The sequence below is a fragment of the Oncorhynchus kisutch genome, linkage group LG4, assembly GCF_002021735.2.
Source record: "Oncorhynchus kisutch isolate 150728-3 linkage group LG4, Okis_V2, whole genome shotgun sequence".
NCBI classification, from domain to species: domain Eukaryota; kingdom Metazoa; phylum Chordata; class Actinopteri; order Salmoniformes; family Salmonidae; genus Oncorhynchus; species Oncorhynchus kisutch.
In genome coordinates, this window is record NC_034177.2 from 79,205,677 (window position 1) to 79,222,813 (window position 17,137).

General features: G+C 44.2%; 1 protein-coding gene across 1 annotated transcript in view; it reads left to right on the forward strand.

Annotated features, from left to right (window-relative positions):
• Positions 1–17,137, forward strand: part of LOC109878940 (tau-tubulin kinase 1-like) — a 39,404-nt gene that overhangs the window by 15,572 nt on the left and 6,695 nt on the right. Inside the window, exons 11-13 of the mRNA XM_020471137.2 lie at positions 1,363–1,567; positions 4,149–4,333; positions 4,996–5,545. Of these exons, the coding sequence (XP_020326726.2) occupies positions 1,363–1,567; positions 4,149–4,333; positions 4,996–5,545 (940 nt within the window). The remainder of the gene's footprint in view (positions 1–1,362; positions 1,568–4,148; positions 4,334–4,995; positions 5,546–17,137) is intronic.

Genomic DNA, 17,137 nt, shown 5'->3' on the forward strand with positions numbered 1-17,137 from the left:
GGGCACAACAAAGCCTATTCCCCCTCAGGAAACTAAAAAGATTTGGCATGGGTCCTGAGATCCTCAAAAGATTCTACAGCTGCAACAGTTGCGGCCTCCGACCGCAAGGCACTTCAGAGGGTAGTGCGTACGGCCCAGTACATCACTGGGGCAAAGCTGCCTGCCATCCAGGACCTCTACACCAGACAGTGTCAGAGAAAGGCCCTAAAAATTGTCAAAGACCCCAGCCACCCCAGTCATAGACTGTTCTCTCTACTACCGCATGGCAAGCGGTACCCGGAGTGCCAAGTCTAGGACAAAAAGGCTTCTCAACAGTTTTTACTCCCAAGCCATAAGACTCCTGAACCAAATGGTTACCCGGACTATCTGCATTGTGGGCCCCCCCAACCCCTCTTTTTACACTTCTGCTACTCTCTGTTTATCTTATATGCATAGTCATTGTAACTATACATTCATGTACATCCTACCTAAATGGCCCAACTAACCAGTGCTCCCGCACATTGGCTCACCGGGCTATCTGCATTGTGTCCCACCACCCGCCAACCCCTCTTTTTACGCTTCTGCTACTCTCTGTTCATCATATATGCATAGTCACTTTAACGATACCTACATGTACATACTACCTCAATAAGCCTGACTAACCAGTGTCTGTATATAGCCTTGCTACTGTTATTTTCACATGTCTTTTTACTGTTGTTTTATTTCTTTACTTACCTACACACACACACACATACCTTTTTTCCCCGCACCATTGGTTAGAGCCTGTAAGTAAGCATTTCACTGTAAGGTCGGCACACGTGACAAATAAACTTTGATTTGATTTGATTTATGCAACTGTGAGGATTTGTAACGCACTGTTGTGTAAAATGAAAAGGGAATCAGACTTCAAAACAGTAAAAACGCATCCACATGAAGATGTCTATCCACTACTTATTAACAAGATTTAACAGCAGAAAGCAGAAAGGATTTCAAAGGGAATCAGACTTCAAAACATTTTGGAGACATCAATATAAAATATGAAAACATCTAGCCAGCCAAGAGATTACACAATTCCCATTTACCTGTAGTCTAATTGACTTAAAGAATCAGGAACAAACAGTCTAATGCTGGGTTGTAACAATTCATTCAGATTTAGAATGCAACTGTGAGGATTTGGAACACTTTTTGCATTTAAAGTGATATAGGATATTTTCGACAACGACACTCATTTAATTAATCGCCTGGTCATTTTGTAAAAGAGATGTAATAATGTAATAATTGAGAATGTTCTCAATAACTTACCTTGTTAAATACAGGTAATGAAAGAATGAATAAAAAAGAAAGAAAATTGTCTATATCAGTCCATGTTCTGTGTTTTCCCAGGGTGGTGAACGTGACTCTGGTTCCTGGGGAGCTGCCGAGGGAGAACACAGATGACGTTCTACAAGACGAGCACCTGAGTGACCAGGAGAACGCTCCACCTGCAGTACCCAGCAGGCCTTGCGAGGGGACACCTCCCCAGATGGAAGCCGAGGCGTGGAACGACACCGACTTAAACCGCAACCAACTCAGGATCAGCATCAGCAAGGTACAGGAGGGACCATCTAATATGTCCTCATTGTATCTCACCGTACTGTCAGCACTATGAAACATTTTCTTACAGTCTTTAAATATATTCAAACGGTAGAAGTACATTAGAAGGGATAGTTTACTTTGTTGGTTTTCAATGACCATCAATTACGTTCAGAGGATATAGACCATATAAATAGATGAATAGAATGGGCTTGCAAACTCTAACCCTGACAATTTGACTGGTAAACTCATGGGTGCACTTGCAATGGTTGCCTGGTATTGTGTTGCAATCATTTCCATGGTAATGTAAAATGTTAATTCAAATTATATTAACTTATGTGGCTCATGCAATGGAATATGGAATATTTTTTGCAATGTCAGTTGAGTTGAATAAGCATATCACAGCACAGATTGATGGTCATGGCTAGAAGGGATCCAACTTTTGTCAAATTAGCGTCAGATTTGATGTTTTGTAGCAGGTTAGGAGAACTTATTCAGCAGGTTAGGAGAATTAACGTAGCAGGTTAGGAGAATTAGGTTAAGGTTAGGAAAAGGGTTAGAGTTAGCAAAAATGCAACAACAAAATTTACTTTTGCCGTTAATTTGACAAAAGCAGGATCCCTTCCAGCCAAGACACATATTGATGGGTCCACTTCTTGCTTTTACTTCCTGCTTTTACTTCCTCATTTGCTCATATGGGTACACTCGCAATGGTAGCCAGTCCACTCATTATCATTGACTTGAATTATCATTGACTTATCATTTCAATGATATAGACATACCTGGTTGTAGATAGACCAGGAGATATACAGTTGAAGTCGGGAAGTTTACATACACTTAGGTTGGAGTCATTAAAACTCGTTTTTCAACCACTCCACAAGTTTCTTGTTAACAAACTATAGTTTTGGCAAGTCGGTTAGGACATCTACTTTGTGCATGACACAAGTAATTTTTCCAACAATTGTTTACAGACAGATTATTTCACTTATAATTCACTGTATCACAATTCCAGTGGGTCAGAAGTTTACATACACTAAGTTGACTGTACCTTTAAACAGCTTGGAAAATTCCAGAAAATTATGTCATGCTTTAGAAGCTTCTGATAGGCTAATTGACATCATTTGAGTCAATTGGAGGTGAACCTGTGGATGTATTTCAAGGCCTACCTTCAAACTCAGTGCCTCTTTGCTTGACATCATGAGAAAATCTAAATAAATCAGCCAAGACCTCAGAAAACAAATTGTAGACCTCCACAAGTCTGGTTCATCCTTGGGAGCAATTTCCAAATGCCTGAAGGTACCACGTTCATCTGTACAAACAATAGTACGCAAGTATAAACACCATGGGACCACGCAGCCGTCATACCGCTCAGGAAGGAGATGCGTTCTGTCTCCTGGAGATTAACGTACTTTGGTGAGAAAAGTGCAAATCAATCCCAGAACAACAGCAAAGGACCTTGTGAAGATGCTGGAGGAAACAGTTACAAATGTATCTATATCCACAGTAAAACGAGTCCTATATCGACATAACCTCAGCAATGAAGAAGCCACTGTTGCAAAACCGCCATAAAAAAGCCAGACTACGGTATGCAACTCCACATGGGGACAAAGATTATACTTTTTGGAGAAATGTCCCCAGGTCTGATGAAACAAAATTGAACTGTTTGGTCATAATGACCATCGTTATGTTTGGAGGAAAAAGGGGGAGGCTTGCAAGCCGAAGAACACCCTCCCAACCGTGAGGCACGGGGGGTGGCAGCATCATGTTGTGTGGGTGCTTTGCTGCAGGAGGGACTGGTGCACTTCACAAAATAGTTGGCATCATGAGGAAGGAAAATGATGTGGATATATTGAAGCAACATCTCAAGACATCAGTCAGGCAGTTAAAATCTTGGTCGCAAATGGGTCTTCTAAATGGACAATGACCCCAAGCATACTTCCAAAGTTGTGGCAAAATGGCTTAAGGACAACAAAGTCAAGGTATTGGAGTGGCCATCACAAAGCCCTGACCTCAATCCCAAAGAAAATTTGTGGGCAGATCTGAAAAAGCTTGTGCGAGCAAAGAGGCCTACAAACCTGACTCAGTTACATCAGTTCTGTTAGGGGAAATGGGCCAAAATTCACTTATTGTGGGAAGGTTGTGGAAGGCTACCCAAAATGTTTGACCCAAGTTAAACAATTTAAAGGCAATGCTACCAAATACTAATTGAGTGTATGTAAACTTCTGACCACTGGGAGTGGGATGACAGAAATAAAAGCTGAAATTAATCATTCTCTCTACTATTATTCTGACAGTTCACATTCTTAAAATAAAGTGGTGATCCTAACTGACCTAAAACAGGGAATGTTTACTTGGATTATATGTCAGGAATTGTGAAAAACTGAGTTTAAATGTATTTGGCTAAGGTGTATGTAAACTTCCAACTTCAACTGTATTTCAGGTACTGTGTTTACAATTCATTTAAAGTGCTCAAAGATGGCAAAGTAAACAATAACATGTTTACAGTTCAAGCTGCTATATACCTGCAGTACACAATAGGTCTAACTCTTGACAGTGATAGTTAACAGTTGTAACCCTAGAAACGCCCTTTCCCCCAGGGGAAGTTGGCTGCGGAGGAAGAGGAGCCTGCTAGAGGGACGTGTCCTGATGCCCTCGTGGGTGGAGCTCCCCCAGAAATGACTAGTGCTCAGGTCTGCGCTCTGCGGTACCGGAGGATCAACAGCCCAGAGTCAGACCGTCTGTCCGCCGCAGACGGGAGACCAGACATCTACGACAAACGAGGGTGAGGGCGCTCTACACTGAGTGTACAAAACATTAGGAACACCAGCTCTTTCCATGACAGACTGACCAGGTGAGTCCAGGTGAAAGATATGATCCCTTATTGATGTCACTTGTTAAATCCACTTCAATCAGTGTGGATAAAGGGGAGGAGACCCCGCTTTATCCACACAGAAAGATTTTTAAGCCTTGAGACAATAGAGACATGGATTGTGTATGTCTGCCATTCAGAGGGTGAATGGGCAAGACAAAATATTGAAGTGCTTTTGAACTGCATCACGCTGCTGGCTTGCTTTTGAAGCTAAGCAGGGTTGGTCCTGTTTGGGCCCTGGATGGGAGACCAGATGCTGCTGGAAGTGGTGTTGGAGGGCCAATAGGAGGCACTCTTTCCCAAGGCAGTGATTGGGGGCTAATCTCCTGTAATTCAAAATATTTTTGCTGTGGCTTGTGACGTGTTTATATTCTATCTGGGGAGTGGGGGGGTGACCTCCAGGGGGCCCCCAACCCCCCATTTTTTATTACATTTTCAGAGCCCGCTGGCACCCCCGGGGGGGACACACAAACACACGTATACACTGAAAACACATTAAAACACAACACACATGCACACAGTCAAAATTAACATTTACCAAGGTTTTTGACAATGATTTTGTGTCTCCCTACCAGGTCTCGTATGGACATCCTGGGATCCCCGTCCCGCCACGTGCAGTCCTCCCAGCCGGCCCAGATGCACTCCCTGGAGGGAGGAGGTGGGGACAGGCAGGGTGGCAGTGGTAGACCAGGTCAAGAGGTCTCCGTAGCCTCTGTGGCCGACCCCGAGGCCCACAGTAACGCGTTCATCCGGTCTGTACCACTCGCCGAGGAGGAAGACTTTGACAGCAAGGAGTGGGTGATCATCGACAAGGAGACTGAGCTCCAGGACTTCCTGGGTCTCCTGGGCCCAGGGGCTGAGCTTACCACCTCGGGGCCCACCACCGACGAGGAGCCTGAGGAGCTGAGGCCCCTAGACGAAATGGAGGAGTGGAGGAGGTTACGGGGTGCTGGAGGTGGAGAGGTGGTGGTGAGGCCAAAGATGCGAGCAGGAGGCATTGGGGCGCAGCCAGAAGGGGAGGGGTCTAATGGGGCCAGTCCTGGGTACCCAGGTTATCACACTCTGCCTCATAGCCGTGGACACAGACCACGGCCACAGTCGGAGTACTTTGGAGCTCACGGACAGGTAAGAGCAATGGGCTGTGGGGTAGAGAAATGGTCTGTGTGTTGGTGTGTGAGTGTTTGTCTGGTTTGGGGTCCATTTGAACTGAATTGACTGTCTTTGTCTGCATCTGTGTTTGTCTTTTTGCGGGTCTATGTCTAGGTTACCCTGTTATTTCCTGTGTCCACAATGTAACTGACACAATTTGAAAGAATGGTATACTTATTCTTAATCTTCTCAGACTTTGGTAGTTACTTTTTGAAGGTCCATATGCGTGTATGGAAACACACTTTTCACTTGATCATTTTCAGTGCAGTGCAGAGCTTACTGTATTTCCGCTTCATCTATCGACTGACTAAAGCCTGTATTGACAAAGCTGTCACAAAGTCAATGAATAATATTTGTACTGTATTTATACCGGTAGTGTTGTATTTGGTAAGTCATCCAGTGTATGCAACAACACTGCAGATTCCTATAGCGTATAAAAACATGTACTGCCTCCATCCAGGATACACAGCTGTGCAAACAAACTTCATGAAGCACAGCAGTGTGGATGAACTGTTATCTGCAATGACTGAATTACAGCCATAGTTTTAATAACATTCATTTGGGCAGTTACATAGATTTACGTCACTAAAATGAGTGCAGTGAAAGTTTGATTTTCTATCTGTAAATGATCTGCAGATGGTCATACTATCAACTATCTGTTGATGAGCAATTGCTTGTTAAGGTTAGGGTTAGGTTTAGAAAAAGGGTAAGGGTTAAGTTTTGCGATAGGATAAGGGTTAAGGTCAGGTTTAGAGCTAGGGTTAGGGTGAGGGTTAAGTTTAGCGATAGGATAAGGGTTAAGGTCAGGTTTAGAGCTAGGGTTAGGGTTAGGGTTAAGTTTAGCAATAGGATAAGGGTTAAGGTCAGGTTTAGGGTTAGGGTAAGGGTTAGGGTTAAGTTTAGCGATAGGATAAGGGTTAAGGTCATGTTTAGAGCTAGGGTTAGGGTAAGGGTTAAGTTTAGCGATAGGATAAGGGTTAAGGTCAGGTTTAGAGCTAGGGTTAGGGTAAGTGTTAGGGTTAAGTTTAGCGATAGGATAAGGGTTAAGGTCAGGTTTAGAGCTAGGGTTAGGGTAAGGGTTAAGTTTAGCGATAGGATAAGGGTTAAGGCCAGGTTTAGGGTTAGGGTAAGGGTTAAGTTTAGCGATGGGATAAGGGTTAAGGTCAGGTTTAGAGCTAGGGTTAGGGTGAGGGTTAAGTTTAGCGATAGGATAAGGGTTAAGGTCAGGTTTAGAGCTAGGGTTAGGGTTAAGTTTAGCAATAGGATAAGGGTTAAGGTCATGTTTAGAGCTAGGGTTAGGGTAAGGGTTAAGTTTAGCGATAGGATAAGGGTTAAGGTCAGGTTTAGAGCTAGGGTTAGGGTAAGTGTTAGGGTTAAGTTTAGCAATAGGATAAGGGTTAAGGTCAGGTTTAGAGCTAGGGTTAGGGTAAGGGTTAAGTTTAGCGATAGGATAAGGGTTAAGGTCAGGTTTAGGGTTAGGGTAAGGGTTAAGTTTAGCGATGGGATAAGGGTCAAGGTCAGGTTTATAGCTAGGGTTAGGGTAAGGTTTAAGTTTAGCGATAGGATAAGGGTTAAGGTCAGGTTTAGAGCTAGGGTTAAGTTTAGCGATAGGATAAGGGTTAAGGTCAGGTTTAGAGCTAGGGTTAGGGTGAGGTTTAAGTTTAGCGATAGGATAAGGGTTAAGGTCAGGTTTAGAGCTAGGGTTAGGGTAAGGGTTAAGTTTAGCGATAGGATAAGGGTTAAGGTCAGGTTTAGAGCTAGGGTTAGGGTGAGGGTTAAGTTTAGCGATAGGATAAGGGTTAAGGTCAGGTTTAGAGCTAGGGTTAGGGTAAGGGTTAAGTTTAGCGATAGGATAAGGGTTAAGGTCAGGTTTAGAGCTAGGGTTAGGGTGAGGGTTAAGTTTAGCGATAGGATAAGGGTTAAGGTCAGGTTTAGAGCTAGGGTTAGGGTAAGGGTTAAGTTTAGCGATAGGATAAGGGTTAAGGTCAGGTTTAGAGGTAGGGTTAGGCAGTGGTGGAAAAAGTACCCAAATCAAATCAAATTTTATTTGTCACATACACATGGTTAGCAGATGTTAATGCGAGTGTAGCGAAATGCTTGTGCTTCTAGTTCCGACAATGCAGTAATAACGAACAAGTAATCTAACTAACAATTCCAAAAAACTACTGTCTTATACACAGTGTAAGGGGATAAAGAATATGTACATAAGGATATATGAATGAGTGATGGTACAGAGCAGCATAGGCAAGATACAGTAGATGATATCGAGTACAGTATATACATATGAGATGAGTATGTAAACCAAGTGGCATAGTTAAAGTGGCTAGTGATACATGTATTACATAAGGATGCAGTCGATGATATAGAGTACAGTATCTACGTATGCATATGAGATGAATAATGTAGGGTAAGTAACATTATATAAGGTAGCATTGTTTAAAGTGGCTAGTGATATATTTACCCAATTGTCATACTTGAGTAAAAGTACAGATATCTTAATAGAAAGTAACTCAAGTAGAGGTGAGTCAGCCAGTAAAATACTACTTGAGTTAAAGTCTAGAAGTTTTCGGTTTTAAATATACTTAAGTATCAAAAGTAAATGTAATTGCTAAAATATACTTCAGTATCAAAAGTAAAAGTATAAATAATTTTTAATTCCTTATATTAAGCAAAGCAGACGGCACCATTTTCTTGTTTTCAAAATGTAGCCATAGCCACTCAGACATCATTTACAAACAAAGCATTCGTGTTTAGTGAGTCCGCCAGGCCAGAGGCAGTAGGGATGACCAGGGATGTTTTCTTGATAAATGAAATTTGACCATTTTCATGTCCTGCTAAGCAGTACATTTTGGTGTCAGGGAAAATGTATAGTGTTAAAAGTACATTATTTTCTTTAGGAATGTAGTGAAATAAAATGTAAAAGTTGTCAAAAATATAAATAGTAAAGTACAGATACCCCCCCAAAATATTTTTTACTTAAGTACTTTAAACCACTGGTGTTAGAGTTAGTAGATAGTTGAAATGTAACTGATAGTCTGTAGAGCATCTACAGATAGAATATCCATATAAAGTGTTCCCTTTCGTTTTTATTTGGTTTAAACATGATTATTTTCTCATTGATACAAATATATATTTTGCTAGAGACCTGTTCAAGATAGCAGCCATTTCAACCATGTTGTGCTGATGATGCAGGATGATGCTGTGATGTCAGTGCATGTTCTGATAGCAAATATGTATCTGATTGACATGTGTCAATCAAATGAGCATGTACTGTAGGAGTGTTATGGGTCATGATGGTAAACTGTTCCAGTACACAAGTAGTGATATGTCTCTCCTCCCTCTCCGCGCCATGTCAATCTCTGCCTCTTCGAAACCCGATTTAAATATCTTGCCAAAATAACATTGGCCTGTACCTGCATATCCATGTCCAGTGACAGTCGGCAAAAACTGAAACACTCGAACAACATCCCTTTTCATCCATCCAAAATAAAACCCCACCCAAACGATTGTGCATAGGTCTCGTTTATCCCTCCCAAAAAAGATATTGAAAAAAGAGATCCCTCCCTTTATATTTCTGCTGTCTGTGCGTGTGTGTGGTGGGCTCACTGCAACATGCACCCAGACACACAGAGACCCAGACATACGGAGACCCAGACATACGGAGACCCAGACATCCGGAGACCCAGACATCCGGAGACCCAGACATCCGGAGACCCAGACATCCGGACACCCAGACATCCGGAGACCCATTGACACGGAGACCCACTTACACAGAGACGCAGAGACCCATACATACGGAGACCCAGACATACGGAGACCCACTCACACGGAGACCCACTCACACGGAGACCCACTCACACAGAGACGCAGAGACCCAGACATACGGAGACCCAGACATACGGAGACCCAGACACACGGAGACCCACTCACATGGAGACCCACTCACACGGAGACCCACTCACACAGAGACCCAGACATACGGAGACCCAGACACGCAGAGACCCAGACATACGGAGACCCACTCACACGGAGACCCACTCACACGGAGACCCACTCACACAGAGACCCAGACACGCAGAGACCCAGACATACGGAGACCCAGACACGCAGAGACCCAGACATACGGAGACCCACTCACACGGAGACCCACTCACACGGAGACCCACTCACACAGAGACCCAGACATACGGAGACCCAGACACACGGAAACCCACTCACACGGAGACCCACTCACACGGAGACCCAGACATACGGAGACCCAGACATACGGAGACCCAGACACACGGAGACCCACTCACACGGAGACCCACTCACACGGAGACCCAGACATACGGAGACCCAGACATACGGAGACCCACTCACACAGAGACGCAGAGACCCAGACACGCAGAGACCCAGACATACGGAGACCCAGACATATGGAGACCCACTCACACGGAGACCCACTCACACGGAGACCCACTCACACGGAGACCCAGACATACGGAGACCCAGACACACGGAGACCCAGACACACGGAGACCCAGACATACGGAGACCCAGACACACGGAGACCCAGACACACGGAGACCCAGACATACGGAGACCCAGACACACGGAGACCCAGACATACGGAGACCCAGACATATGGAGACCCACTCACACGGAGACCCACTCACACGGAGACCCACTCACACGGAGACCCAGACATACGGAGACCCAGACACACGGAGACCCAGACACACGGAGACCCAGACATACGGAGACCCAGACACACGGAGACCCAGACACACGGAGACCCAGACACACGGAGACCCAGACACACGGAGACCCAGACACACGGAGACCCAGACACACTGAGACCCAGACACACGGAGACCCACTCACACGGAGACCCACTCACACGGAGACCCACTCACACAGAGACCCAGACACGCGGAGACCCAGACGCACAGAGACCCAGACACCCAGACGTATGGAGACCCAGACGTGCGGAGACCCAGACGTGCGGAGACCCAGACACACAGAGACCCGGACACCCATATAGACAGACACACATACAGACAGAGACCCAGACAGAGACCCAGACACACATACAGACAGAGACCCGGACACACATACAGACAGAGATGCCAGACACACATACAGACAGAGACCCAGACACACATATGGACAGACACACATACAGACAGAGACCCAGACACACATACAGACAGAGACCCCAGACGCGTAGAGATCCAGACATACAGACGCGCAGAGAACCAGACATACAGACGTGCAGAGATACAGACGCGCAGAGACCCAGACATACAGACATGCAGAGATACAGACGCGCAGAGACCAAGACACACATACAAACAGAGACCCAGACACACATACAAACAGAGACCCAGACACACATACAAACAGAGACCCAGACACACATACACACAGAGACCCAGACACACATACACACAGAGACCCAGACACACATACACACAGAGACCCAGACACACATACACACAGAGACCCAGACACACATACACACAGAGACCCAGACACACATACACACAGAGACCCAGAGACACATAAACACAGAGACCCAGACACGCATACGAACAGAGGCCCAGACACGCATACGAACAGAGACCCAGACACACATACAGAGACCCAGATACACAGAGACCCAAACACACAGAGACCCAGATACAGAGACCCAAACACACAGAGACCCAGACGCACATACAAACAGAGACCCATACAAACAGAGACCCAGACGCACATACAAACAGAGACCCAGACGCACATACAAACAGAGACCCAGACGCACATACAAACAGAGACCCAGACGCACATACAAACAGAGACCCAGACACACATACAAACAGAGACCCAGACACACATACAAACAGAGACCCAGACACACAGAGACCCAGATACACAGAGACCCAGACACACATACAAACAGAGACCCAGACACACATACAAACAGAGACCCAGACGCACATACAAACAGAGAGCCAGACGCACATACAAACAGAGACCCAGACACACATACAAACAGAGACCCAGACACACATACAAACAGAGACCCAGACACACAGAGACCCAGACACACATACAAACAGAGACCCAGACACACATACAAACAGAGACCCAGACACACATACAAACAGAGACCCAGACACACATACAGAGACCCAGACACACATACAAACAGAGACCCAGACACACATACAAACAGAGACCCAGACACACATACAAACAGAGACCCAGACACACATACAAACAGAGACCCAGACGCACATACAAACAGAGACCCAGACACACATACAAACAGAGACCCAGACACACATACAAACAGAGACCCAGACACACATACAAACAGAGACCCAGATACACATACAAACAGAGACTCAGACACACATACAAACAGAGACCCAGACACACAGAGACCCAGACACACATACAAACAGAGACCCAGACACACAGAGACCCAGATACACATACAAACAGAGACCCAGACACACAGAGACCCAGACGCACATACACACAGAGACCCAGACGCACATACACACAGAGACCCAGACGCTCATACAAACAGAGACCCAGACGCTCATACAAACAGAGACCCAGACACGCATACACACAGAGACCCAGACGCGCATACACACAGAGACCCAGACGCGCATACAAACAGAGACCCAGACGCACATACAAACAGAGACCCAGACACTCATACAAACAGAGACCCAGACACTCATACAAACAGAGACCCAGACACTCATACAAACAGAGACCCAGACACACATACAAACAGAGACCCAGACACACAGAGACCCAGACGCACATACACACAGAGACCCAGACGGTCATACAAACGGAGACCCAGACACACAGAGACCCAGACACGCATACAAACAGAGACCCAGACACACAGAGACCCAGACGCACATACACACAGAGACCCAGACGCTCATACAAACAGAGACCCAGACACACAGAGACCCAGACACCTAGAGACCTAGACGCACATACAAACAGAGACCCAGACGCACATACAAACAGAGACCCAGACGCACATACAAACAGAGACCCAGACACACATACAAACAGAGACCCAGACACACATACAAACAGAGACCCAGACACACATACAAACAGAGACCCAGACACACATACAAACAGAGACCCAGACACACATACAAACAGAGACCCAGGCGCACAGAGACCCAGGCGCACAGAGACCCAGGCGCACAGAGACCCAGATGCACAGTGACCCAGAGACCCAGACACGTAGAGACTCAGACAGACACACAGACATTCCAATGACAGCAGAGATAGAGAAGAGACGGAGTCTTCTTGGCCACACCCCCACCTGATGCCTTTCTCCTCCACTCTTATTGGTCTTTTTCAGTTGGAGGAGGATAGGCCCCACCCCCACCACCCGCACCACTCTTTCCCGAGGCCTAACCAATTGAGAAGATTGGCGTCGTACGTGTTCTCGTCCTCTACCCTGGAGACGGAGCAGTATCCCCATGGTAACTTGGAAGCTGGGGCGTTGATCCAGAGAAGCCGCTCTGCCGAGAGCAGCCCCGCCCGTCTCCCCTCGCGGCGCCACATGCCCCTGGTACCCGGCAGCCCCGGGGGGTCGCGACCACGACACTCCGTCCTCAACCTGTCCCGACTCCAGATACAACAGATGCTGGCTAAACTAATGAACAAGACGTGATCGGATAAAAAAGCCCAGTAGGGGTTGTATCTGACATTCTGTGTAACCACATGCAGAGCCTTTTCACGAACCACAACAACAATATCCCTCCTCCTCCTCACAGAAAACAACACTGTCCTGGCTCTCATCTAGGGGGATTAGAAGGTTTTAAAAAAGGGAATATTACAAAATGTTTTTTTTATTGTGCAGTAAACTGAGGCCCCCCAGCCCGGCCTGTACTCTGTGCTCCGGCTGTGCCTGTGGGTTTGTGGAACCGTGGGCCAGGAATAGTAGGATTGCATTTTGTCCTTCTTGAGGAAGTGCAGGCAAGGTCCCTGGAAATCCGAGCCAAACCAGGCCACCCCACGAGGCATACAGCTCGTGGAGAGACAGAGAAGGAGAACCAGGAGGGGGAGAGAGAGAACCACATGGTCCAAAACCTTGTACACCACAGACACTGTACACACCACTTTATTGTACACTGATACTCGTTTTTTGAAAGATGCTGTTTTTATTCAAGCACTGAGTACTGTATCTTTCTGAGAGGTAGACTTTTAGGCAAAGAGTCTGGGCTTTGTGTCATTTCTGCTCTGCCCGGGCATTCATCTGCACATGCTTAGAAGTGCTTTAGGACTTGTGCAGGCATGCGTGTGTGTAGATCATCACCACCACCACCACTATTGCCATCTTCATTCACATGTTGTTCCTGTTTGATCTAGTTTAAAGCCAAAATCCGTTTGTTTTTGTTATTTCAAATAAAGCATAGCAAAATGTTGAATGGTCATTGGAGATGCTGCTTTATCATAGTCAATGTGCCAGGATGTTGAGATGAACAGAGAGACATGATTACTGTCATGGATCAGTATAGGCAGTAGATTGATAGGCAAAAGATTGATAGGCAGTAGATTGATAGGCAGTAGATTGATAGTCAGTAGATTGATAGGCAGTAGATTGATAGGCAGTAGATTGATAGGCAGTAGATTGATAGGCAGTAGATTGATAGGCAATAGATTGATAGGCAGTAGATTGATAGGCAGTAGATTGATAGGCAATAGATTAATAGGCAATAGATTGTCAGGCAATAGATTGACAGGCAATAGATTGATATGCAATAGATTAATAAGCAGTAGATTGATAGGCAGTAGATTGATAGGCAATATATTGATATGCAATAGATTAATAAGCAGTAAATTGATAGGCAATAGATTGATATGCAATAGATTAATAAGCAGTAGATTGATAGGCAATAGTTTCCCTCATTGCAGTGGAATGCTGCATATAAATGTTTATAAGATGTATATAACACGTTTATAACATGTCTATCATATTGTATTCAGTTTCAGTTGTTACAGTATTACTAGTGTTACCAGCAATAATGATTTATTTTCCATAATTGTTTCTAGTTTACTGTTGTGAATTATTTAATTTATCTTGCCTTTGAGTCTGGACAGAGGACACAGCTCTTGTTAAGAAACACACTTTCATTTTGATGCACCAGTCTTAACTATAGATTTGTGAAATATCCATATTGTCAAAATGTGTTGCTAACTACTGTAATTGTTTTAAAAGGATGGGACTTAGGCTGATATTCAATTGAACCTGGCCTAGTAATGTTTACGCAGTGCCTTTGTTTACAAACTTACCTCTCTACCTAGTACTAGTGCTTTTTATTTTTTTACAAAGGAGAAGAGAATTTCCAAACTCCTTTTCATAATAATTACTTAATAACAGGATAGGAGCAGCAGGGCTCATATGGGGTTTGAACCGGGATCCCTGCCGCAAGGGGGAGTAGGCCTATATGGTGCCGGAGCTGCTCGCTTTGGGCCAGTAGTAGTAGGACTTATGTCTCTAAATCCAGGATTTAACCATAGAGACACTATTTAATTATTAGTAGGCATTGATTTATGTCAATGTGAAATTCAAATCTTCCTACCATCACATCTAAGCCAATATGACACCAATGTTGATAAAATCAACATGATTGGATGTTTTCCATCACACCACTCCTGTTATGATCCATTCTGATTCCTAATTCTATGGATTTGACCCAACACCACTCTATCAATTCATTTCATTTGACCATGGGAAAAGAAGAGCTATACTGCTTTAACACCACAATGCAGGTTTAATTGAATTGAGGCCATGTCTAGATTGTATAATGGGGGGGGGGGATATAATACAGTTGCCCAGTTGGTCTTCCATCCATTTCACTGTTTTCAGTGATCCAATAATGACATTCACTGAATGTATTCATCACCCTCTGATGAAGCTTAGTTCTGAGGCTCTATGTCGAGCATCTTAGGGTAGGAGTGCTGATCTAAGATCAGGTTTCCCCTGTCCATGTAATCTAATTCATTATGATCTAAAAGGAAAAATGTATGCTAGATTAGCACTCCTTCTCTTGAGATGCTTTGTGAATATGGGCCCTATCAGTTCAGTTCGTACAATAAATGATATCGGACGCCACTTCGCTTGAACTAGTAAAGTCTGAGGTGATAGGTCCTTGTTTACACTGGTCTACAGTTTATCTGCTGCACTTTGGTTTATTTCCTAACAAGAAAAGTACACCCACAGATCAGTGAATACCTAAGTAGGGTTGGTAGGCATCTGTTAAAAACATTTAGTTTGTCTGGTAATGTTGAAGTGGGTTTTGGGAGTTTTCCTACAGAAGCATTCTCATGTAAAATGGCATGCAATCATATACTGTGATGATGCTGCTTAGTAGCCTGTGTAATGTTGCTCCAGTCCTGTGTGTACTGTCCTGATTGCATGTAGATCTTGGTGACTTATTTGTGCTTGTGGAAAGACCGACGGCAAGAGGAAAAACATTGTCTGGTTTCTGAGTCACTTATTTATTGCCCAGTGTCCCAATCTTGGCCAGGTCGCAGTTGCAAATGAGAACTTGTTCTCAACTGGCCTACCTGGTTAAATAAAGGTGTTCTCAACTGGCCTACCTGGTTAAATAAAGGAGAAATAAAAAATACTTCTTCAAAGGCTGTCTAATGACTCGCAGTACTGGAAAAACGGAACTATTCTCCTGTTCATTGCAAATAATATATGTGGGAGGTGGGTTGGAATGGGAATATGTAAGATAATACAGTGGCAATCATAGTTTTTTAACACTTTGGAGCGAATGTAAAAGATGTCAACCATTATTTGAACAACATCGTGATCTGTGAGTGTCTGTCGGTAGAGGACAGTACAGTCACTATTCTCTTTTTGTGAATATATTAGAAGCATTTGTTTTTGTATCACAATAACCCTGTAGAGTTATGTATAACATTATGTATTTAAAAGCATGTATATCAAGCCATTTTTTTAAAGAAACACACAAAAAAATGGATATTAGTACATTGCTGGATCGACATCGTTTCAACACTTTGATGTCATCTCGTCGTGTGATCTTGTATATTTGCTTCACAGCTGTACATATATTTGGCAATGCACTGTTTGTAACCATGGCTACACATGAAATCACACCTGGGTTGAGCAATTTAAAAGAAAACAGAGAACATAACATGTACATATATACAGTATTATATGTACAATGCTGTGCTATGGACTTTCTGTGCCTTTTTTCATCCATGTATGTCAACTATACTAGACATTTCTCAGACGCTTGTATACAACCAAAATATGATTAAAGGCTTTGGGAAGTACTTAACTTAGCCTTTGCTGCCTTTTGCGTTTATTCAGTAATGGCTAATGGAAAATGGTTTGATGCTGTGGTAGTCATTTTTAAACGTATCCAAAGTTTTCTAATATATTCATGTTTTTAAGGTCATACACTGGTTCTGCTCTGCAACAGTTTGCAGGTGTCTGTGTGTATTGATGTGTACTGAAGTCTTTGTTAGGGTGTTCTTTGTATGTTTGTCCTTTTCATTTCATTAACTCATTGT